This window comes from Phalacrocorax aristotelis, chromosome 4 (assembly GCF_949628215.1).
Source record: "Phalacrocorax aristotelis chromosome 4, bGulAri2.1, whole genome shotgun sequence".
In the NCBI taxonomy this organism is placed as follows: Eukaryota; Metazoa; Chordata; class Aves; order Suliformes; family Phalacrocoracidae; genus Phalacrocorax; species Phalacrocorax aristotelis.
In genome coordinates this window covers 3,642,966-3,666,555 of record NC_134279.1, presented here as the reverse complement: position 1 = coordinate 3,666,555, position 23,590 = coordinate 3,642,966, and the positions used below count along the sequence as shown (strand labels likewise).

Below are 23,590 nucleotides of genomic sequence, written 5' to 3'. Positions count from 1 at the left end.
ATTTTAGACCTGGAGATCTTGAGAATACCGAGAACCTTTGAAAATCTATGCCTCACACCCCAAATTCCTATGTCAGGCTGTCTCCCTGTGCACTTGTGCCTTGGCCCCCAGGCAGCGTGACACAGCACAGCTCACGTGCTGCCCGTGCGAGGTCTCCCAACAGCAGCCTGGGCATCCCACAGTACACACCGCCTCCTGCCCGCAGTCTTTTCCCGGCCCTACGTGGTGCACCATCTCCCGAAGACACAGCATGCATGGGTTTGTTTTCTCTGGGTGAAAGCTCCTGAAATAACATGACTTCTGTACCACAGGCTATCAAAGAAGAGGGTTTTTTATTATCATTAAATTTACCACAAGTAAGCTGTGCACAATGTGGCTCATGGCCTGAGACAAGGCTTACGGGATCAAGGTTTGCTCGGATATACTGGGGGACTGTGCGGAGCAGCAGCACCCCCAGGCTTTCCCTGCTGTGTGAAAAAAGCGGTCCCTGCACTGAACACTCCCTGAACTGCTCTCCCAGGTCTCATCTCAAAGAAAACCAGCTGCTTTACACCAGAAGGAGCCTGCGAGCCAACTAATAGATGTACAGCGCGATAATTAGGGCACCAAGACTCAGGGGTGAAACTGGGGAGGCGGGTCATTTAACAGCACAAACACACTCATTATGTTCCCAAACACAGCCAAAGCACAGGAGTTTTTCTTATAATTGTTATGTGCAGGGATAGGGAAGTATAACCAGGGATGCCACTCCAACGACACCTTTCATTAATAGTTCCTATTCACAGAGCCCTTACTCAGACAGATAGCACAGTCAATGTGTATCAGGGGCAGCATGTTCATAGCCTTCTCCTCTGCTCCCAGGCTTTCCCTGAATACCTACGCCTTTTTACTAGGAACTCTTCCCTTTACAGCTCTTCCACTGTTGGAGTCAAACAGAATAAACTGTGCTGCCAACAAGCTGAACCCAACGCTGTAATCTGCGAAGGTGAATAGTCTTTGACGTTTCTTTTTAGACGGTGCACTGAAATTTTAGCCCATCATATGATGCATGAGTTACAAAACAGAGCTTATGTGACATTTCCATTGAATGATTTACTGATTTTAATATTGTTTTAAAAATACCCTTTAAGCGACTGTACTTTCAAAACCCACAGCCATTGTCCAGTTAGCGGTCATTTGGATGAAACCTGGCTAAGAGTTAGGGGAAAGTTGGACACCATACAGCCTGAGCTTTCACGGCCCCCCTTCTGAGAAACCCACCTGATTTCACTAGAATGTCAAGGCATTTCTCAGGACTGATGCAGACACTTACTTGCATATTTATTTTAAGTCACAGTTACAGTCCTATTAAATTTGATGGTACTCGTCACTTAAATAAGCGTTGCAAATGTAGGTCCCTAGGCTATGAAGCAAAAGTAATTGGATTTATATGATAGACTTAACGAAAGAGCCAAGCTAAACCATTCTATCACATTACAGTCATATCAACGGTGAAACTTTAACAGTGTATTTTTACAGCAGTAATAACTTTCCTGAAAGGGGAGGTAGTATTTTAAGCAGAAAATTTAAAGTACCTTTTTATAACAATACGTAAAACAATTTAACTTATAGGTAAGATTGACCAGTGATAAAAACATATTTAAGTTGACAGTTTTCTGAAACAAGGTAAAAAAAACCCATGGCTCTCCTCTAACCATCCAAGGGTAAGGAGAATTGCACGGCTAATGCAACTGAGCTACAAGATTTTAATCTGCTTGGACACAAGTTAGCTAGTCAGCTAAAAATACCACCCCCTGAATGTTTACTTACCAGCTGAGATCTCACAAAAATAGCAAGGGAAACCTCAGACTTCCGCACCTTGGGTCACAGGGGATCAGGTGCTTCGTGTGGGATGGCTAAGGGAAATCAATGGGCTGACCACACTGCGTTCAGCATGATAAAGTTGTATATAGTGCTTCTATAACGCCCAGACTGCCCAGTGCTCCTTCCGCTATGTGAGCGCACATTTTGAATTGGATTTGATCTTGCTCTTGGTGAAGCAATTACCGCTACAGCTCCAGCAACTGCTCCTAAGGGAGGAGACTGGCACTGAGCAGCGCTAAACCTCCTCCTGCTTCCTTTGAACTTCAAAATGAAGTGTTTTAGAACCCCCTGAAGATATATGAGGTCGTGCACTAACTGTACAGTTGCGAAAAAAATGCCTTCTAAAATCTTATGAAGGCCAAGATAGGTCCTGCGCCTTGAATAACCAACAGACCAAGAAAGTCTTGATCAGAACTGAAGTCAAAGATGCACCAGAAATGCAAGAGAGACTGGTTAAAACAGTACAAAGCTCTTCCTTAGAATCACAGGTTTAGGGTATACCACAAGAAGCCAAAGGAAGACACAATGAATTTTTCAAAGGCAGCATTTATACAAGTCTTTCTGCCCCTTCAAAGTAATCCCCTTACAGGCCTCTGAAGCAATTTACTAATAATTTTCATGTAAGTGGCTTCCAGATATCAACGAAGAAAACAAAAGTTTAATTTCTTCACTGAGCATTCAGAAACACAGGAATTGCAACCCGAATTCCAGAGACCAGGGAATTTGCCATCAGCACTGCTGGCAGGGTACTATTCCAGAGCACGCTGCCCAACGATTTTGCTAAAACCCTTTCAGAAAAAGCGAGGTTTACAATTTCATGTGGGATTATTGCTCTTGCAAAGAAAACCCATGCTTTCATAGCATACCTTTGCTACCAAAGAAATCCACGGCTTCTAAAGCCCACAGTCATATCAGAGCAGGAAACAACTCAAGCTTTCAGTCTGATGACTGACTTGGAAAATGCGTATCTTTCACCTTGGTTGTTCAAAAATAATTAGAAATGCTGTTTCAACAGCCTACTTCCTTCTAGCTGCCCTGGAGAACAATTTATTAGCTGTCACGGCTTAACGGAGTCATAATATAATTTCCTTACTAATTCCAAAGATAAATAGAGCTTTATTTCCTAAATATTTTATTTATTTATAATAGGTACGTCCACAGCAACTACCAGCTCAGCTCCTGGGCACAATTTACATCAGGAGCCACAACACAGTGAGGAAAATCTTGATTATTTCTGATCATAATCTGAACATAATCTGATGAGAAGAGATAAGACAATACAGGTGTTTTCTCCACACAAAACCTAAAATAGTATTTTTTACTTCAATTTTTTCCACTATGTGGTACTAGTATATTCCATCGCTACATATTTCCCAAAGGACAAAGCAGCTCCAAATATACCTGAAACACTCTGCCAAAAAGGGGGTATTTTTTTTATTAAATCAAAATGTAAAAGTAATGTGAACGACGGTGGGAAGATCAGATTCACTGTGGAATTATCTTTCTTCAGTAAAGCACATGCTTTCCATCATTTTTCTGTCGTTATGTTATTTAGTGATATTTAGAGGATACTTTTCACCACAAAATAGAAAAAATTTGAAAAACCTAATTTTCATAGAGTATTGTGCACAAATAATATTTCAGTTCTAAAAGTTGTTTACCGAAATATTAACTGAACAATCTGGATAGAAAACATTAATAAAATCCACAGATAATGTGCAAATTTACTTATTTCACTAACATCTGCTCTCTTTGGTATGAATTATTCAACTGCTACCCCATTCGCCCAGCATTCACATTAATTTAATGAACAAGCCAAGCAATAACAAGCCCTGAAAACTACACATAAAACTGAAAACACAGACTCTATTTATTTTGGAGGAACGTGTATCAAGATACTGCAAATAGGGCCAGGATAATTTCTTTAAGAATAATAAAAAGGTTGTTACAGATTTAGACTTGCAATTTCTTTTTTTTAAGTTATTGCAATTGCTACCATACGTATGAGAGCGTGTCCTGGAAGAGGACCCTCGCTCTAGGTATGACAGAAAGCCCAGGCTCTTAAAAACGTCCCCATGCTACGGGGCTTAAACATATTACACTGAATATATATATAAAAAATAGTGTTTACAAGCTTCCTTAGTTGACTGAAAAATGTTTTCCAATTCAGTTTTGAAATCCACTCACACACTACCGCGTTCGCCTTTGCAAACTGTTGCCTGAGAAACCAAGTTGGTCTCTCTCAGCTTCACTTTTCTTAGCCATCTAAGCACACCTCACTTTTAAACTTCCAAGCGATGTCTTCACATCTAAGCTGAAGGTACCGGTTTTTTTTATACATGGCTTTCAACTTCTTCCTGGGCTCTGCCAAGGACGCCAGTCCACACCGTCCTTTGGACAAATGTTTGCAACAAGAAATTCGGAACTTTCTTTGAAACTAAACTCCTATGAGAGGGAGAAGAGAGGCCTTCAAAATAGCTTTAAAAAACCAAGCCAAAACAAAAAAAACTAACCCCAACAAAACCAAAACCTGAAGCTGGCATGCTGTGGAGTTTATTAATGACAGTCATCTCACTGCCATCCTCTGCTCATCTGTCAATTTGTTGTAATACCTATTGCTCTTCAAGCCCTATCTGCAACGCAAGTTCCCTGGAGAAAGGCATCTCTTTCATTAAAATGGGGCATTCCATTAAATGGGCATGCCTCATTACAATTAATAAATGGATACAATAAATAAACAGCAATAACTAAGAGAGCAAAAAAATGTGAGCGCTGGCATAGTCTCACTTCTCCAGACAAATAAAAGAATGAGAGACTCTCAATATGGGAAAGAAAAGGGGGTAACGGTGGGCCTCAGCCCTCCACGCCTCCCGTTCCGGCAGAGTTCAATCTCACTCTGCCACAGCAACACAAAACCAAGCAGACTGGGAGTGAGGTGGGGTTTGCTGAACGCAGACGCCTCACGACATCTCAACTGCAGCTTTCTGCAAAGAAACCAACCGAAATCACCGAGAACCTTCAACTTGATATCCAGGCATGTTTTATCATAGTATTTACCTGTATCGTGTCCAAAAAATACTACATAACTTCCTCAGCTAGACTTCTTTTTGGCATAACTTGAGTATTTTGAAGAATACAACTCTATCTAGTGCTCACTGCTCCCATGAGAACCGGAACTTCACAACAGCAGGTCCATGAGCGTTACGCTACCAAAGCGCACCTTAAGTTTCGATTGTAGGTACTTCACTAACATACACCCCTACCTGCAGGACACTGGCAAGAAAGAGGAGTCCAGAAAGGCTTACACGAAGCTTTACTAAACACAGCACAATTTTATAGACATCATCAGCTCCCTGTAGAAAGATACCACTGAAGAACAAGACTGAAACCATAGCTTGAGGTGAATCACAACATCTGTGTGAAGCAGCCTGAAAAAACTAGATTCTGAGGGGGGTTACTTGCAACTTGCTCTTGCAAATTTCCGCCCTTCAAATATCTTACCTGATTACATGTGTTAATGTCTATTCCACTTTTCAGGTATTCCACTACTTTGTCCAGATTGCCAGCCCTGGCAGCTCGGAGGAAGCTTGCATTGCTGTCAGACTGTAAAAAGATAAGAAGGAAAAAAAAAGAACAATCTGTAGTTAGCTTAAAAGCAAGCAGAACTTCATCACCAGTAAAAGGTTTCTGCAGAAAGCTGACTTTGCATTATATCTGCATTAATTAGCATACACGTACTTAAACAAGGCGATACTGGCACAAAAGAACTGCAGTCCTGTCAGAGTGAGCAAACGAGTGCAATAATTACCAAAGGTCAACATTTAGCAAGAATCAAAGAAAAAAAAACCAGAAATCATAGTTACTGATATTAGCAACAAGAAAAAAAAAATGTGCCTCAAATTGCTAGCCATAGTTTTCTGGAATTTTATACATGCACATATGCACACACACTCTGGAAACTCTAGAAAATAACTGACCAATCCTGCTATTGGCTATGCTACTTAAGAACACATAAATTGGCTTTGGATTTGTACTCGGCATAAAAAGTTACGCCACTACAGTTTATCTTCATGCTCACACACTGGCTTAACACAGAGGTACACGCTAGAGAAAAAACAATATCTGACAGCAAAAAAAGCCCTACAGCTATATTTTATCACCTGTGACACGGAAGCAGGGCACGTGAAATGAAAAATAAAGAAGTCCCACAAAAGCGAGCAGCACTGCAAGTATAGCTGCCCATACAACAAAGCGGACGACGTCCTCAGGTCTGGAGTGTCTAAATCAAGGGTAACATAAACATGCTCAACTCCTAAACTATTCGCATTTAAAGCCCCATTAGCATCTACGGGTTTAAAAAAAAAAAAAATCATGTCTGCATTTTTCATTTAGGTCGTGGTGTGTACTGTTAAGCAAGGAAGCGTGAAATGCATCAGCCTTCTTGCCTTTATCTATGATTATGGCATGCAATTATGTGGGCTTTTTGAAACCAGAACGTACTTTGATGGTCACCCGCACATGAACCTACACGAGGTAAATTGGCTGCTAATGCAACTGCAAGTTGTACAATAAAAGTAACGATTAAACAGCATATGCATTTGGGGCCGCACACAGAGAAAGTAATGATTCTCACACTCGAAATAAATAAATAGAGTAAGAGTGAGTGTCAAAAAGCAAATAAATAATTGTAAAAGCCTGTTTTGTGGGGACGTGATTAGGCAGGGACCAGAGGGCATGCACACCACTGGACCGGTACTTGGTGTTCCACTGAAACACCTCCGACTGAGCATCCTTCTCACCTAATTTCTCCGCCCTGTCAGAAACACTGGGTGAAAACCATCCTTACACGTCGTGAGAGCATCCTAAAAGCTTCCCGCTTCCAGCTTATTAACACTGGTTGACAAAGCAATTTATTTCAGCCACCCAACCCGTTTCGATGCGCTTATTTTGGTCACCCTACTGATCGCGCTGCACTACCTCACTTCACAATCCCCGATTCCAACCTATTTTAATCTGCAACAGATGGATGTCATCAAAGTGATTCTTCTTACAACTGCGCTACATGCCAAGACAAAAATATTTCCTTTTAAATTCCTTTCAGCAAACTTCAGCACATTTTCCGCATCTTTTACTGTTAAGAAAACAGACCATCTTTCTAAACACGCAGCAGGGTGAAGGGGAAGGTAGCGCAGGAATTCACGTTGACAGAACCCTTTTATAGCTCCAGGCTTCAGTCAGGGAAGCATTTGGATGAGGCTTGACGCGGGAGCAGATTCTGACAGGTACTTGAAAGAGATCCCTTTTACGACGGAAGGATAGCTATTAGCACTGCACCGTCTCCTGGGATGCGGATGTGCACGTAAAGACACAAAATTATACTTTCATGATTAAAAGTCCTTGAAAAATCAACTGTCTTGGTAAAAACGTTAGCAAAGAACAAGCATTTGTGCATGTGAGGGGTAAATCTGGACACTCTTGAAATTAATGGGGAAAGCATCCTTGCCCTCAGTAGGATTTTACCTTCCTTTTCCACATTTTTTTTCATGCTTTACTACTTCTACAATACCTTACCATGCCAAAACTGCAGTCATCTGGTTTTATACTTCTAAAAGGCTAAATGAGAATGATACAATAAATGAACATCTACTACTTCTGTTTTATCAGGGATCAATCAATCATTGCTTGCTTTTCTTTCATGCAGAGTAACGTGAAAGGCTGAAAACGTTGAAGTCTCAATTATTGTGGGAAGCTCAGGCTGTAGCTGAGCCCATACAACTACATCCCATTTGTTCCTGGCTAAGAAGATGCAAGCAGCGCTTTCAAGAGAGGTTCTCATTTTCATGAACCCTACTTTTGTTACCTCAAAATTAAATTACTGCAGTGCACATCACTTCAGGACACATTCTGTACACCCAAATATCAATCAAAATGCAGAATATGAACTTCTTGTTTACATGCAGAGTTATTATGAACTAACTCTTCATGATTAACTCCCTGCACAGGCACTTTTATTCCAGAAGCATCTCTCGCTGTGTATATCCTCACTCTGAAATAACAGAGCTTGACTGTGAATAGGAGAGGAACAAAACTGCTAAAATCCCAGTGAAACACAATGAAATCTCGATGCTTCATTTGGGTGCCTTTGAAAAACCTAGCCTACATGATCTTTGGAGTTTTATGAATTTTCTCACTGTAACATGTACTGATCTCCTATTAGATGAATATGATTGCACCCATCTCTTCATAGTCTGGCGTTTTCTGGCCTCTCCTATTTCAAATTAGCTTCTCAGAGACTTGTACGATGCTCTCATTTATATCAACCTTAAACACACAAATAAAAGACAGGAAGCAGCAATTCAGCTGCTTCATGTACAATTCACACACAAATATCAGTGAGGGCTTCCGTCAAATACTCAAAAGATTCAGCACTGTGTTTGAAAGCTTAGAAGTCCTAGAATTTCGGAGTACTCAGATCTGTATTTTCTTTCCTGGTTTGTCAGCTCTAATTTTTCAGTAGGTCATCAGTAGTTTGTCCTTTCCCCCCACCTGTTAAGGTCTTTAAAAAGCATTTTTGTCCGTACTACTGTCTCAGCAATTTATTCACTTTAGCACATTACAAATTCAAATCCAGTCTGACACAATTGCCTCAGTAGTCAACAGCAGCAGTTTTCTGTAGCCTCACCATGCTGGGAAACTGAGATTTTTGATCTGTGGGCTTTTCCAATTGATAGAGTAATCTCATGAAATATTTTGCTTCCTTACAGGTAGATTTTTAGTGAAATTCATGATGCATTTCAGTGGCACAGAAGCTGGCACGTTGGTCTTTACTGGCTTGTTGACTGGTGAAGACACACTGTCAACAAACTGCCATTTGAAGATAATGTCTTTACAAGAAAGAAGGTAACGACATGGAGCCAGAGCCCTTTGCAGCGTATGACACTTATCACATCATCTCCTCCTATGCACACACCCCTGAGACTTCTCGTTAGGAGTTGCACACACCTATGCAGATCACGCTCAAAACCAAGTGCTCTACCAATAAGGACAAGAAAGGTGCGCAAGAGGAGAGCATGCCTTAAGCACCTACCAGCAACCACGTGAACACGAGCGGCTTGCAATCTGGGAAACGCCAACGCTGAGCTGTTAATTTGCAAAGTCTCAGCTGGCATCTCTACGTGCCACGCGCGGTTCAGGTCAGTCAGAATTAAGGATCACTTCGTTTACGTGTCGCCACTACGGCTGGGCAGCCTTATCAATGCGTTATTAGAATAAGATATGAAGGACTGAAGAATACTTATTTTATGGTATGGAATGAACCCGCAATCTGTGGGCTTAACAAGCTGCTTCTACTGTGCTACTTTCAGATATCCAAACTGCTCTGTGAAAAACGCACCACTAACAGGAGCTAATATTTGACAGCTCCACAGAGAAGTTTTCTTTTCACTACAGTTGTGATTGAATCTGGGCTATTTAGTTGTAGTTCTACAGATACCAAATATTGGTCAAAGAGAAATACATCAGTCACTGTAAAAAAAAAAAACCCAAAACAAAACAAAACCCACCACCAAACAAAAATTCCAATACATATGCAGTGAGAGAGTACAACAAGTCTTTGATAACTACTTTTTTAAAAAAACCCTGTTTGCAATGCCATTCTAATACATGCTACATATTTCTAAGGAATAATTGTTGTTATTTACTCTTATAGAAAGCTCCTATCTTTCAACTTAACTTCTCTTCTTTACCTTTTGGTTGAGGATAAGTAATTTCAGCCAGAAATGAGAATTTTCAAAGCACTATAAACAAGCTACAATGTTGAAGATATTGCTATAACCTTAAGTACGCTCACAGCAGAATGCAAACGCGTTCTAAGTACCTAGTTGTCAGACATTGCATAAAAAAATATAATGATCGTGTGAATATATGATTTTTTTCTTTAAATGACTGAAAGGCTGTGAACTCAACTTCTTTCTTGCTAATTGAAATGCCAGAATTTTGTCTGAATTTGAAACGTATAGCTCAGGAAATCTCAGTAATTAAATCATACATGGAAGTTACTATTTTATTCAAGTGGTGGGAAACCTTCCCTTCTGGTTCCCCCATCCTCGCTCCAGTTGCCTTTCGGGCCTCGCAGCATACCACACCACTTACCGCACATAGAACACCCCTGTTTCTCAAAGGCGTTTTGTAGAGAGGTGTGCAAAAATGAATCGTGATGCATAGCGTTGAAATCATATGCCGTACCAAACTCAGAGGAATTTCTCTACATGTTCAAATTTGCTGCTGAAAGCCAGCTTCGTGCATAAGGAGGAAAAACTGGGGGAGTAGGAGGCTTCAGTTTTTCAGAAGACACTTTCATAATAACGTTATACAAACACTTATTTGAAATCATGTCTATAGTAACATTATTCGTGCAGGTTGCTTTGGTATTTTGCCCTCTCCAAATAGGGTGAATGACCCCAGCCTGTCCATAATCACAAATATCTCTGTGGGAGAACGGAGCCTAGCAACAAGGCCTACTGCACAATTCTCATCTGTTAAATCCAGTTTAATACTTGAATGACAGCAAAAACAGAATTCAAAACTGCTGTATAATAACCGAACTGTAGCTCTGCACCTTAATTTAACATTTTGGGTCGTATGTGTATTGAAGTGTGTACCTGAATACTAATAACCGTTTTAAACTTACCTTTCGAGCATCAACTCTGGGACCTATTACTTGGATTTTATGGAGAAAATTTATTTAGCTCTAAGTTTTGAAGAGGCTGGCCCTAATCAGGAGGTGAGCAACACCTGCTATTAACCTGTAAGCTTTATATAAGTCAAGAAACTCAAATCATTAACAGTTACAGAAACTTTAATGTTAAATTGAATCCTGTATTATTATTGCTCATAAAATCAGCATTAAGACAGAATTTGCCGATATGGCAGTCTTCAGGGTTATCTGACAGTGTTAATGCCATTTACAAACTTCAGAGTTGTGAGGCAGTGTCTGTCCAACAGCTGTTTCTATAATTCATAAAATCCTGGTGGCTTGTTAACTCTTCTTCATTTCAAAAACTCTTAATTGACTGGTGGCTCATCATGTTAATACATTCAGGTAATACCTGGAGTTAAGAATTCACGCTCACTGCAGAAGGAAAGCTGCATAATCTAAACTCAGGTTTTCATGGCTTCCTAATGTTTTTCAGTACTTAAAAGACGCAGGGGGGGAAATGACAGATGTGTAAGCGCAGTCCATTAAGTTTTTATTATGCCATACCTTCTAGAGTGCCAATTTATGCTCCTACCCTTGAGATAACCACTAAATTTTGTCCCAATTGGCTTGGTTATTCTCTGATTTCAGAAACCATCTGTTCGAACCAGCCATCATTTCATTGGGTGCAACTCTGAAAGCGGCACAGATGAGGTGTTACCATTACCCAACTCATTTGTCGCATACATACTTTTGGCCAGTATGGTAGCTTTTTCCATACCAGCATTCAAATGTAAAAGATGGGACCTCCAAAGGAACGCTTCTTCCTCATGGAACAGTTGCTGTAAGCCTTGTGGGCTGGTTTTTCAGCGGCTCGCGCTTTATCTTTTGTACCCTGATTTTTTTTTTTTTTTAATCGAGCTGAAAGTGCTGCTGATCTCCAAAGGGCGTCACAACAGAACAACGGCGATGACGTGAACCGCAAGCCTAAGATGCAGCTATGACTGCGAGATGGCAAAGGATTTATTTTTGTTTTTTAATTAAACTGCCACAGCAGAGTCTCAGCCTGCAATTCTGATACGCATGCCAGAACGTGAGCTAAATCTTGCAATGGCACAGGCTCGGCAATCCATCACCGGTAAATGAGTTAAATGAGATAACAACAGTCATAATGGAAACATATTTTCCCAGCCTTTAATGAAATAACATTCATCTGAAAGAAGAGAAATACAAAAGTGCTTTACTTTCATAGCCGCTTCCTTCGCTTGTAAAAATGTATGCTTTCCTCCCATTAATTTACTGGGAGACCTGAAGGAAGACAGATTAAATCGCAGACCTTAAAGAAATGTTGGTACCTAAATTCCTGGGTGAACAACATGCCCAATTTTCTTATTTCAATTTCAAAAAAGCATTTTTATCACACACCTTTTCCCATTCAAGCATGTACAGGCATTTCAGATCTAATCCATCCTGCTGTGTACCTTTGCATGAATAGAATTTCTTAAACAATTTGAATTTGAACTTGAAAGAGTTGAAAAGCCCACAATTCTAAAATAGCTGTCTTAACTAAACAAACCTCTCTTTCCCATAACCGAAAGCATCACCTTATCCAGGGAAAAGACACAACTGACCTTACAATAAACTAACATTTTTTTTAAGAAATGAGAAGCTGGATCATAGGAACTGTGACATGTGAAGAGGAAGGCGAGCTTTCAGAGACAAGAGATCACTAGCAAGTTACATACTCTCTACCAAGACGTAGCCAGTAGCATCTAGCAGTTAATTATTTTAATCTCAGGGATCTATCTCTCTAGGTTGATGATGATGGTCAGAAACCAGAAAAATAGCCTTTTAAGTACATACTATACACCTGAATAATTCAAGGTGCTTTGAATATTTAGGCCAATCAATCATAGAATGTCATGAAGAAGACGGAAGATGGCAGCGCTTTTACCAGCGCTGAGCTGGAACGGTGGCTGGAGTTTCCCTCGCTATAGTGTTGCATACAGTATGGACACAGGCCCGCACTTTGGCATAAAGACCACTGCTATTTACAGCAAAAAGTATCACGTAATAACAAGACGGTGAAACAGATTCAAGAAAAGGAAAAGCTCTTGTGCTGCACATGGCCCAGGATTAAAACATTCAGTGATTTCAAACCAAAACTAGTTTGCACGTATTTAAACACAGAAACCTGCGATAGAGTTGACTGGATTCAGAAGTGACCCCTTTGGCATGTCCTGTGTTCTTCAGCACCAATAGTCTCTCATTAGAAAAAAACCCTTCCCTGTGCGGGTGCCAGAGCAGGGGCACAGGCTGCCCAGAGAGGCTGTGGGGTCCCTTCCCTGGAGACATCCACCCCCCGCCCGGCCGCGGTCCTGTGCCCCCTGCTCTGGGGGTGCCTGCTCATGCAGGGGGTGGGGGACAGGATGAGCCCCAGAGGGCCCTTCCAGCCCCCACCAGTCTGGGATTCTGTGATTAGACCTACTAACATGTGTAGGAGCCAGAATTATACAGTGCCAAAGTGGGTGGGGGAAGACTAATGTTGTCTGCATTTATTATACATACTGGTAAAAGCTTTCTTATGTCGGAAGGAGAGGCTGCAACCCAAAGGAGATATCGTGTGTAACGATATTCAAGACTTAGAGCGTCCTTAAGAAATTAATTTCACTGGTATGACTGGAGATGGAAAGAGTCGTGGCAAAAAAAGAAGCTAAGAAAATAAACCTAGGTTGAGGAATGCATTACGATTTATGCACAGTATAAAGTCACAAATGCATTATGATTCCAACATACTTTTAGTAACTGTTGAATTGAAAAGCTTCTTCCAGTAATTTTAATATTTGCATATGATAGTTTTGTAGTAGTTTTATATCTTACTATGAAGACCATTCCCAGAAAGCTGCACTTGATATTTAGAAAGTTTCTTAATGCTGTTACGTTACCCGAACAAACACTCATTTCTGAGTAACGCAAGGAGGAGGAAACTATGCCTAGCTACCAGCTTTATCTGAATACCAGTTCCTGCTACAAGCTTGCTCCAGACAGCCACAACTGGAAGTTATTACATGCTTATGCACCCTTCTCATTTTTACTGATGGAAAAGCCAGGCATCAACTATGCTATCTTTTGATATTGATGGGAAAATTCCCAATTATTTGTAAGGGATTACTTTCATTTTATGCTGGTTGCTGTATTTCCACAACTTCGAATCTTTTGCAAACTCCTCCTTGAAATTCCAGCGCTTGCAGGATACCAGCCATCCAGTCACTCTTACCTTTCCACTGGGATGTACAAATGTTTAATCTGCTTTGCCTTGGTTTTAACCAGGAGGAAAATAAGGACGATAAAGGGCTACGTTAGGCAAAACACTCTAGCATATGCTTAATCTTTACCACATCTTTAAGTTCAATTAATCTCAAACTGAACAGGTTTAAGTTCTTTGCTACAGGACGGATTTAAATACACACTTAACTGTGTTCCTGAGTTTGGGCTAATATTAGCAAATACAGCAGCAGCGGAAGAGAAAACTAATGTAAAAATCAACTCTCACTTGAGCCAAGAAGCAAATGTCTTCTCTAAACCCCTTATGATCCTTAGCTGCCACAGACATCTGTAGGAGTCCTCCCACTACATTCATTAATTTGTCATGCTGGACTCGCTGCCAGCTGACTTTTACTATGTCAATGAAGGATTTGTGAGAACTGAGGCAAAACTGCATAGTTTTCTCTGAAAAAGAACAGAATAAAAGTATTTTGCCCAGCTGTATGTTCCTTCCAAATAAAGCATTTGAAATTATAGAAGTTATTTTAACCCATGCCGATTGTAAAATATAAAGTACCATCAGTAAGAGGGTTCTAATCCGGAACAGCACTTCAGTGCTAGCTGAACTTGAGGCATGTGTAATCCCTGGTGTCCCGCCGGGCTATTCATGTACCAAACATTTTGGTATAAGTCCCACCTTGGAAACAGTATGTGTAAGTCAGATTTATACTCATCAGTGTGAATCTAAAACACAGAATCTCAAAAGCGCCTGAAAAACATAGCCTGGATTTTTTAAAAAAGGAAGAAAGGAAAAAAAAAAAAACCCCAAACTAGAAAATCCCCCAAAAACCAACAAACCAAAACCCAAATGAAAGCTTTTACCATAGTCTGAGTAATCCTAAAACCTAGAAAAATCTTTGTGTCTTTGAATAAGACTTTTAAACTACTCTAAAAATAGAAATGGATAATTGTATTGTTTAATGGGAAAGTTTCCTGTGCTGGAATTCGAGTGAAAGTATCATTTAGTCATTTCCTGAAACAACCAGGATCCAGGATATGTTCAAATGAACCAGATCAGTCTTAATTCTCCTACTCAACACACACGTTTACTGAAGCCTCTTAAATACTGATAGGGAACCAAAGATTTCCACTAAAGGAACTGAATAATAACTAAAGGAAGGAAAAAATATTTGGGATCATCTGCACACCCTATATTGAGATTTTGAGGTGTTAGTAACCACTTTAGAACTTGGCAGGCATTTAAGTGGTTTCCATGGCAAGTTTCCATTACTAATGATGTTCCTAAATAGAGAGGTAATAATGCTAGAACACCTCTAGAAAGAATTAGGATGCCATTCCAAGCATGTCTAGCAGAGTGACAACTAGCCTTAACAAAAATCTAGCCTGTAGGTGAAGTTTATGACCGACTGTTGACGGATAATTCTATCGCTCTCGTTAATTTTTCATCCCTTTCCATCCCTTGTCTTACTGTCAGAGGGACATTCTCTAATAAAAGAAACGTGCTAACACCATCGGTTCTAAAGAATCAAACAGCTCCACTTACCTAACACCGTTAACTGATGGCCCATTGATTCAAACTTACTGATATTTAAACAGAAAAAAAATCATTTCACGTTCCTTTGAGATGGACTAAAATAGATGCAAACAAAACGGGTGTTACTGAAGTGCAGCAGTTTCTAATTCAAGGCCAGTTCTGACAGCAAGACTCATCGTAAAGACCTTACATGGACAGAAAGGTAAAACAGACAGTGAAGTAGGAAATGAAAAATTTTTCATTTTGTCTATTGTGGAAAGAAACCATGTTTCATTTCTAAGGGTTTTTTTAAGTATTCACACAAATAGCATCGTACCCCAGCACCAATAATTTCCTTTTCTCTCTTCACGTTAGTTTATCCCCAATCAGCTGGGGACTTACACTTGAAGCATATCTAAACCACACAAAACCCTTCGCTTCATTAACCACAACATTTGCTGCTTGCATATTGGTCGTGATATTAAGCATTATTTCCCCTTAATTCCCAACTAAATGCTACCTATAAAACCAAATTCATGTAATCCTGGGCCTAAATTTCAAACAGTTCAGCTCTGGGCAGCAGAGAGGCACTACTTTTGCCTAACTTCACCTGTATAAAAGCTACACCTCTAATTCAAGGAGGCCACGTAGGCTCCTTATGGCATCAAGTCATAAAAATAATGAAAAGGGTTACTTCCTAAAAGCAGTTTATCTCGCTTCAAGGGAAATGTCTACAATACCCAGAACGAATAGCTCTTCGGCTGCATCTTGCACCGCCTGTAAGCCCCTCTTTTACAAGACTCTAATGCACGGCTCTGGCCTACTTCAGTATTTAAAACTTTCTGCTTTCAATCCCAGGCACTCACTCACATTTGCTGTAGCAACAGGAGTGAAAAGCACTGGCCGGAGCGTGGGTCCGACACACTGCAAGCCCAGATATTTCCCAAGATTTTGCAAATCACTTATTTCTCAGCATCGCTGCTTCAGTCGGCTCCCTGTATTGACTCTCCCGCTGTCTCGTACAATGACATAAAAGCCCACATTGTCAAGTCCACTACCCTGAGCAGGGAGAAAGAAATCCTCCTCTGAATGATCCACTAGGAGTTTTGAGTGATGCTGCCCTGAAACTCAGAGAACAGTCTGTCCTAGGCAGTCTCAAACACAACATGATCCAGCCATATCTCCAGCACTGTGAAGCAAGAGTGGATCATGTATTTCCAAAAGCAAATATGAAAGGAAATAAATACCCAGTTAAAGAGGGGCACTGATATATAGTGAATGTGACAAACCCCAGAGTTTTGTCATCTGAGATGTCTTCGCTTCAGCATATCAAAAAAAGTAATTAAATCTATAATATATGATTATGAAATTGGTTGTGGTTTTTTAAATGCTGCTGTTGTTTCCAGTATGAACTCAGTATCAACTCCCCATTTGACAAAGTTTTTTGGCAACATATAGACAATTCAGGATAGTCAAACAGACACGTTACCGATCTCTTCACCAACATCGGCCTGAAGCAGCAGACTGTATTCGGTTTTAGTTTACAAAAGATTAGGTTATGCAAAGCAATTTTGCCATTTGAGTTGGCTGAATACCAGCTGAATTATTCTGAACCTTTAATCTGGTATCAGATTCATTGAGTCATCATGTTCCGCCTGATGCGGCACTTGCATGGACCAAGACAGCGAGCATGGCTACAGCTGTATAAAAGCACAGGAAACATATAGCTAACAAAGTATTGTGCTGGACACTGTATTCCTGGTTTAGGGAAGAAAACAATACACAATTTCTCCCTTCAGGACAAAACTTCGCAGATGTTTCTAATTTACAATCACTTTTTAAAAAATTTTTTTTAAACCTTTTGTAAGGAATAATAATAATAAATATAATGAGAGGCCGTAAACCTTCTCAGAGAAATACAGCAATTTTCCTTTGTAATCCTCCAAGCACTGTAACATCTGAATCAAGACATATTCTAAAGCAACTCTGTCAGTTCCTCCCAGGGCCATATAAAGCCAAGATCTTATGATTAAATGTATCAAAGACATTATCAAAGTGCCTGATCTCTGCCTGCTATGAAAAGCTCAGAAGGCTGACTGAAAAGGATCCGGGGGAAGAAAAAAAAAAAAAAAAAGGGAAAAAAAAAAATAACACAACCCCTCAAAGATCACATGCTGCCCGATTTGGCTCAGTCCTGCCTCCTCAAAGACCTGACCTTATGCAGAAGGGCAGCTCGGAGACTGTATGTTCAGAACGAACTGGTCAGAGCTTGCTTATTTGTGTCACAGGGAACTTCCATATGTTCGCTAATAACTTCAGGCTACTCACCTAAAGGGAAATACTAGAATGCCTGTTGAAATCCACATATTTAGGAACAGAATCATGCCTGCCCACCCCTCCGCTGTCCCGCAAAGTCCTGTGCTTGCATTGCCCGTGCCCCTGACTTCACATTTCCCATCAGAAAAGCTGGAGCTTATTTGTTAATTCAACCAAAAACTGCTTGGTGGGAGAAAAAAAAATTGTCTGAAAGCTCAAAGAAATAGTTTAATTTCATGTTTTAGCTCAAAGAAAGTTTTATTTCTGAAGAACTGATCCAACTGCGTTGTCAGTCAAATAAGCAATAGAACCGGGCAGAAAATTTCAGCCAAAAGTGTTTCCTACCAGAAAACCAAGACAGCATCAAAATTATTTTCTAGGACAAAGCAGAACTGCTTGGGAGATGCTGGTGGGAGTGCCTGTGGCCTCATCCCTTAGGAACACCGTAGCTCATCTCAGCTACCCTTCCTATAATGCACTGCAGTAATCCGTGCCAGTGCAAAGCATTAATATTGACCTGAGAACAGTTTTATTTTAGATGAATATGAGAGAACATAATATTTGGTTATATCGACATTAAAGGCTTTCTGTTCTTCCTGTTCTGCCAGAATTTTTGACACTACCTCCTTTCATTGCCAAGTTTGGATGAAATAACCATTTAAATACAAATTTCCAGAAGAAGAAAAAAAAAAAGGAGAAAATATAAAGGAGAAAAGAGGCACTTCATTTGCCACAGACATTATACAAGCATTCATCTCAACGATTTTCTTCTGGTTCGCAGAGCAAATGCTGACGTTACTGTTACAATCGCTTCCTGCACGCCTGACTCAAGTCCTGCAGTCATCAGCGTGACCCCCTTGGTGCGCCTGGTCCCGCTCGCTGTAACCCTCATCTGCACAAAGATCTGTGGGGCTCTGTCTCTACTACAAACGCAGAGAATAATATCATGTATGGACAGACAACAGCATAAAAATAAGTTACTGAGTTCAAATTTTGAGCTGGATCGATGCAGGATCATTTACAGCAGTCGCATAAACCAGGAGAGTCGGTTACGTCCATTCATTTGAAGGACTTGTTTCACCGATGGTGTTTTCTCTCCATATACCTAAGCCTTTTGGGAGCTGACAAGACATTTAAGTGACTGCACAGCTTAGCGACAGCTGCTTTTTTAATTACAATCCCTCACAATAGCAAAAGCAAAGCTTGAACATGGAAAATTTAGCAGGTCTCTTAATATTGCAAGTTAGCAAGGAAGAGTCAGGCTGAGCAGAGAGATCCTTTTCAAATCTAACATGCACGACCGTGACCTTAATTCTTCCCTTTGATTCCTGTTTTCTTCAGCCGAGACTTACCAGGGCTTCAGGATCTTTACTTTCTTCACTGTTGCATCCATAATAGTCAGGGATTTTATCCAAATCCTGCATGTTCCCTTGTGTTCTTAGCCCCTTATCTGAATGACACGACTGGCAAATTGGTGCATTGCCCATATCAGTTCTTCTGCTAACGCCTACAAGCGGGATTGCCCTTGTGCCGTACAGGGTGCCCAGCGCTCCCGAAGGACAGCCGACGATCCGGGATGAGGATCCCGCCAGTGCTCCGCTCCCCGGCCGCTCGTCCCAGGCTCCCTTTCCCGAGCCGTCCTGTGTCACAGCGAACCCGAAACCCCAGCAACTGCAGGCAGCAGTCGGTGACCATTTCCAATTCAGGCGCTGCCTGTCTATTTTTACACCTACCAGGCCAGCTATGCATGTAAATGGCGTTGGGGTGGGGTGGGGGGGGAACTGCTTTCCAGCATAAAGCCAGCCTGCCTAGCACGTAAAGTTAAAGTCCCACTGAGTGAAATGCCTCTACATGCGAGGGTTATTGAATTACCCAGTTGCATGCCTTTGAATGTTTTGATTTTTTTTCCCCTACCGCTCTCAGTCTCTCTGTGTTTACATAAAGCACTAAGTTTCAGAATGTTGCTAATGCCTTCGGAGTTTGTAACTCAAAAAAGATGATTAACTCAAGTTGCATCTACTTGATATTTACAAAACAAGACAAAATATCTGAGTAGACATTTCATGACCATTTCTTTCCCGTGATTCACGTGGTATTTCACGTTCATGCAGATAATATGTGATGAGCTTGCTTTGGAATTGATCTATCCCCCCACGTTGAATTTCAGGAGGAGCTCAAATATATCCAAAAAGGGCAATTTCTGATGCCAGATCACTTGAAATCTTGTCTATGTCATGTCTTGTTTTGGATTTTTATTGTTGTTTCAGTTTAGGGTTTGGTTTTTTGTGGGTTTCTTTTTTTTTGTGGGTTTGATTTGGTTTGGGTTAGAATAGTTAGAATAGAAATTATTAAAAGAAAACTACCAACAACAAAACCCAAAGCAAACAAAGAAACACAAAACCCACCAAAACTGAGAATAAGGACATTCCCTCTGGGTTTCAGTTAGTTGTCATGATTGTACCCAGCAGGATAAAAATCATTTTGAGGATTGCATTTTGGAATCCACACATTATCCCAGAAGAGGCCCACTGCAGAAATAAAAAAAACCCAAACCCAAACCGAAACAAAAAAACCACAGAGTTAGCTGAGAAATAATTAGCAGTTTCCAAATGCTTCAGGAACAGCTGGAGGTAACGGAGGTAATGGAGACAGACTGCCTGTCTGGATGTAACAGAGTCCCATCAAGTGTATCGCAACGCACATTCAACCCGTAAGTGGAGCTGGGCACGTATTTGAAAAATTAAGCCCAAAATTCCTCAGAAACAGAGTGATCCTCAAAGAACTGTAACATCTAGCCAGCATTTCTCTCTTTGGGGTTTCAAACTATTGCTAGCACTGCAATACACGTCTGCAGGCAGCTGTCCATAGCATCCTATTGATTTCTACCCAGTTACCCTCACAGCAGTGCCAGTTATAATCAGAGGCAGCAAGCTCTCCCCAGCCCCCTTTTAAGGATTATCGATCGGTACAGGCCTCTCTTTTGTGTTAATTACCGGGAGGTAGATTTAAAATGGCTCTGTAATGTTTCAATGACTGGTGGATGCTCCAGGACGGGATCATACAGCTCCTTTGAAGAGTCTCAGGCGCTGTGATGTGTAACTAGTATGGATACAGGCCGGACAGACGCATGCACAAAACAGCCAAATTCATTGTCACTTTTGGTTATGTGATTATATACTTGTACAGAACCGAATGAAACCTGAACTACAAAATGGCCCCGACAGCAACATTTTTGCCAGCAACTGGCAAATACAAGAGATGGAATGCTTAATCTTACATTCAGGCAGCCTGAATATCAAATATAAAATGACTAATGAACAAGCAAAGGCTTCAGCTCATGTTAAAATTATGCATTATGATATCCAATATGTGCACACATGACTTCTTAGCTACGGGCAGGTTCAGATGCAAGCTGACCGTACTGAGAACGACCGTGGTCTCAACCATTGCAACTGCCTTTGACGTTTGGTCCCCACAACACGAAGCAGTCGCTGCCTTTAACTGACACCCATGATGTTTAGGAAATTTTCATGCAGGGCTAGTCCTCCCATAATTAGCTGACACTGCTTTTCTTCACCTCTTCCAAGGCATTACCCTCTGACTGAGGTGTATATACATTGCCATAACTACTTCTTGCAGTTAGGAAAAGGATGCAAGAAGGAATCCCACCAAATCCCAACAAAAGTTCATATAACCAAGGTCCCAACATAAACTGGAACTAAAAATCCTTGGACAGAGCAATCTGTTTATGTGAAATAAACATACTAGAAAACATAGAAGAGCGCAAAACAAGGCATCAGCTGAAGGGGAAAGGGTGGCAAAAACCAAGTAGCGCACATGCTTTTGAAGTAACGCTTGCAGAAAGCAACAATCTGTGTAGACATCTGATGAAGAGCAATGGATAAGCTTTCTGCCAGAGCCTTTTAACAATATTACTGTTGTTTCTCCTAACGGCTCAAAGTCATTAGGGCAAATTACTCAGAAAGCAAACACGTTCGTCTTTTGCCAAACTTAGTTAGGACATCATATTCCAACAAAGTATACGTCTTACGATGTAGGATTCAAAGCCTCTGTGGAGGAACATGTTGCAGTATCTTTGTAAGTTCCCATGCTCTTTTTTGCTCTCGTTGTTTGGGCTGCAAATATACCCCAGCAGGCAGCAGCAAAGAAACCAAAAGACAAAGGCACGGTTTTCAAGCATGACACTCATACCAAAGCATCTCAGTCCTCCCCTCTGTGCAGAAAAGTCAGAGCCTGCTCTGTGTTACACTGCCAGAACCGCTCTGAAGCCCATGACCTTGTGTCTCTTCACAGGGAAGCAGAACATTTTTCAAGAAACTCCTGTAGGTAATTCACTAAATCCACTTGTTTTCCCACTCTTTAATATACCTTTTACTCCTCAGCAGCACAACAGATCGTTTTGCAACACTAACTCCAACCTTTCTTGTTCCCTTAACTAGAAAACCTTCAGAAACACTTTAAAATGCCTTGTAAGAAAGACAGCAGAGTATCTCATATACTATACTTAAGTGTTGATGCCAGGAGAGCAAGCAGCTAACCGAGACAGGATCCATCTTGTCCCCCAAAACCTTGATTCAATAGGAGAAACGTGAGAAGAACTCAGTAGTCCAAAACCCCACCTTTCTGCTCCAGTCTATGCCTTGCACTTGCGCTTTAAATGTGTATACAAGCCCTCACGCCTTTGTGGCAAAAAAATCACACTGTGCTTCATGTTGAGTGTTCAAGTCTGCCACCGCGTTTGCGGTAAGTGCAAACCAGTTCATTCGCCTTGGCAGGTTTTCCCCAAAATTAGCCTTGTCAAGTGGCAGCATCAACTGTGTCAGGATTTTCATTTCTTAAGAGAAATTTTATGGTAATGTGCTTCTGTCAGAAACCCAGTCTTCCCTTCCCTTCCCAAGTCAAATCCTAGTTATCCACACGTCCAACTTGCTTTGTTCTTGGCCAATAAACCTTTGAGTCTGAGTTTTCGCACACGGAATTCTGTCTGACAGCGAGAGAATGGGGAACAAATCAAAGAACCGGGGTACTATTTAGATCAACCAAGGGACCGCCCCAGTTCATTTGTTGAAAGTTGTCAGAATGCTACTCTGCTTCACCGCAATTTCAGAATACCTCTCTTTCCCTTGGCATCATTCTAACGCGATGCGGTGGCTCATTAGAACACTTCCATTGGCTAGAAGAATTCCATCCCTGCAGGGAGTTTTCCTCCAGCAACTTTTGCACTTTTGTACCCCCCAAATAATGCAAAGCGATCAGAATTTGCCAAAAAATGCAGACCAGCACGCTCAAAACCCTTGGTAAAGGCCACTAATAGTATAAAAGGCTCTCTGCAAAGAATATAGAACCATATAAAGACTACTATCAGTGGCCTTCTCTATTTCAAATCATGCTATAGGCTTTGGGAAACGTTCTGGCTTCATCACTCGAAGACTTTCTAAGCCTGCAGCAGTTACGATTATCAGCTTTTCAGCAACACAAAGCCAGCACAGAGAACAACAGACAAAGCCCTCAGCAGGCTTCTGGGAATAGCATCTTGCAAGATCTTTTCCACTAAGCGCAGCAAAACGTACCTTCAAGCTTCACGCAATCAGCCACTAAGTACATTTGTAGGAGTCTTATTCCGTTACATTTTACACTACTTTAAACAGTTTTCCTAATCATGACAATTAGAAGAGATACAGCTGTGGATAAGATTAAATACAGCTGAGTAAAGATAGTCATTATTAAACTTCACCAGAACACCCCCATATTATTTGTTTTTTTGACAGAAGTATGGTCTGGCATGTTATACCACGCCTGTTCCGAACAGCATCAGGCATTTTATAAATATTTTTCTCAGATATGTACCTGGCTCGGTTTAAATGTTAGCATGAGACAACTTCTGACAGAAGTACCAC

At 40.9% G+C, this 23,590-nt stretch overlaps 1 protein-coding gene across 1 annotated transcript in view; it reads right to left on the bottom strand.

Annotated features, from left to right (window-relative positions):
• The window catches only part of ANK2 (ankyrin 2), a 171,269-nt gene extending 152,110 nt beyond the window's left edge, over nt 1–19,159 (bottom strand). The window contains exons 1-2 of the mRNA XM_075090087.1: nt 19,025–19,159; nt 5,365–5,466 (exon numbers count right to left, since the gene is read on the bottom strand). Of these exons, the coding sequence (XP_074946188.1) occupies nt 5,365–5,466; nt 19,025–19,159 (237 nt within the window). The remainder of the gene's footprint in view (nt 1–5,364; nt 5,467–19,024) is intronic.
• Nucleotides 19,160–23,590: the final 4,431 nt, after the last annotated feature.